This window comes from Tupaia chinensis, unplaced genomic scaffold (genome assembly GCF_000334495.1).
Source record: "Tupaia chinensis unplaced genomic scaffold, TupChi_1.0 Scaffold000335_1, whole genome shotgun sequence".
Lineage (NCBI taxonomy): Eukaryota > Metazoa > Chordata > Mammalia > Scandentia > Tupaiidae > Tupaia > Tupaia belangeri.
Genome location: NW_006159829.1, coordinates 1,157,454 through 1,159,662, shown reverse-complemented (window position 1 = coordinate 1,159,662; position 2,209 = coordinate 1,157,454). Strand labels below are relative to the sequence as shown.

Here is a 2,209-nt window from a genome sequence, read left to right as displayed (position 1 = left end):
TGGCCCGCTGGGGCCTGCCGGCCACGGGCGGCCGGAGCCGCTGGGGCCAGGGGACATGCAGGGCAAGAGGCGCTGGAGTGCCAGGCATCTTCCAGCGTGGCCCCAGCTGCCCCCTCCCGCCCCTGCTCAGGGCTGTCCACATGGTTTCCGGACCGGAGTGGCAGGGCCCCTTGGCCCCCCCTCGCCCCAGACCGACCGGAGTGGCAGCCTCCTTGTGCCTCCCATGCCCAAGACCGTGGGGAAGGCCCGGGCCCTGCCTCAGCAGAGTGGACCACAGCCCCTTGCCCCCCTACCCTGGGAAGCTAATCTGACAGGTAGTGCCCATGCAGGAGCCCCTTGGGCCAGGCCTGGCTCCAGGCTGGCGGCCTCCAGGGTGGTGGTGGCAACCGGCGGTCCAGCGATGAGCAGACCCCAGTATGACAGGGAACCCCAGACACCCATTATCCTTACAGCCTAGGGAGCAGTCCCTGCTGAGTCCTCGGGTAGCCCTGCCCTCAGGCAGGTGGGACTGCTGGGTCCTGTGCCCTCTGCTCAGAGCAGGAGGGCAGACCAGAGGCCTGGTCTGGGTGGGGAGACGCAGAGCTGGAGTTTGAACCAGTAGCACCAGCCACACAGCCAGTGTCGCGGTCAGACCAATGAACTGCTCAGAGCTGAGCACAGGACACCGCGCAAGCACAGACCTCCTGGGTCCCCAGGCCTGTGCCCAACTGCCACCCTGGTATCTGCTCACAGGCTTGAGGCTTGGGGCTGCTGCCATGCCCACCCAGGTGTCCAGGAGGCTGAGGGTGGGAGGATGGAGCTGTGGGTGCTGGGGGCAGCCAGAGCCCCGCAGCTCTACGCACTGGTGGGTCTTAGGGTTCCTGTCACCCTCCATGGCTCCTCTGTTCATAGGGACTGTAGACCCTGCCGTGGTGGGTGCCGGGGATGAGAGACTGCCAGTAAGGCCTGCCTGGCGCACCTGAGAGGCCTTGGGAAGCCCCCTGGGGTGTCGCTTAGAGGGAGGAACTCCATGTTCCTGCTCCTGTCCTTCTGCACCCCATCACCCATCCTGGTCCTGGCTCCCTCCTGTGGTCCTCTCCGGGATGGCGAAGAGGTCTCTGCCTGGGGGGCCCACCCGAGCAAGGCCAAAGGCTCGAACAGAGGCCTCCCTGGGAGCTCAGGACTTCTGCGGAAGGTCCCAGAGATGGAGGTGCTCCAGGCAGTGGAGGAGGACCTGGCCTCTCACTGCACCTGAGAGGAGCAGAGGGGCCGGCCCTGCAGAGCCCACGGCCAGCTCCTGGGCCTTCCTCCCAGCTCAGCTGAAAGGGGGGGGGAGCGAGAGAGGGGGAGGCTGAGGGCATCTCCCTCTCTTCCTGGCTGCTGAAAGCTGTGGAAGGGGCAATCCCAGATCTCAGCAGTGGGTGGGCTTCCAGGGCTGTTGATCCCAGAGCTCTGAGCGCTTCCCTGCACTGACCACGCAGTCCTCTGCCCTCAGGGTTGGGGCCCAAGGTCACAGGCTAGAGGCGTGCTGTCAGACGTGTTGTGTGCCCAGTCAGGACCCCCTGGGGGCTCACCGAGCTCTCCGGCAGGGCAGGCCGTGGACCCCAGGTCACCAAGCAGCCCAGCAGGCACCACTGGGCTGGTGGGTGGCCCCTGGGCTGGGGGTGAGTTGCTGCTGCAGCAAGAAGAGTCCCAGCCAGAGCAAGTGGGGCCCTGGATGCAGAGGAGGTCAGTCCAGCTGTCCTCAAGCCCCCGGCGGGCACAGGGTCTGAGAGCCTTGGGGAGATGCCAGGGCCCCCGACTGAGGCTCCCACTCCTGCAGTCCCACCCTGAGACTGTCAGGGCCTGGGGTCCCTCTACCGCCAAGGATGCCCAGGACCTGCCCCCAACCTAGGGACAGAGAACCCCGGTGTTCTCAGCCCGGTCTGAGAGGGAAGGACCGGACAGGCGGGCTGCCCTGGAGGGAAGGTTTGGCTCCTGGCAGCCGCAGGAGAGCGTGTGCAGAGCAGCTCTGCCAGCTGCACCAGAGCTCCAAGTCCCTGCACCCAAATGAAAACGGGGCAGACGTGGGCCCCAGCAGCAGAAGAGGGCTAAGCTGGAGGAGAGGGCTAGCTCCAGGCGCACCCGCGGGGCAGGCCGTGGGTGTCCCAGGAGATGGGAGGCAGACCCAGGCGCGGCCGGAGAGGGGCTGGGGGGAGCCTGGGCCCAAGGTCACCAGCTCCTGCCTGCC

The 2,209-nt window shown here is 67.0% G+C and overlaps 1 protein-coding gene across 1 annotated transcript in view; it reads left to right on the top strand.

The window, feature by feature from the left end:
* Positions 1–2,209, top strand: part of ADGRB1 (adhesion G protein-coupled receptor B1) — a 99,805-nt gene that overhangs the window by 60,136 nt on the left and 37,460 nt on the right. The window contains 3 exon segments of the mRNA XM_027773277.1: positions 191–314; positions 768–844; positions 1,532–1,707. Coding sequence (XP_027629078.1) covers positions 191–314; positions 768–844; positions 1,532–1,707 — 377 coding nt within the window.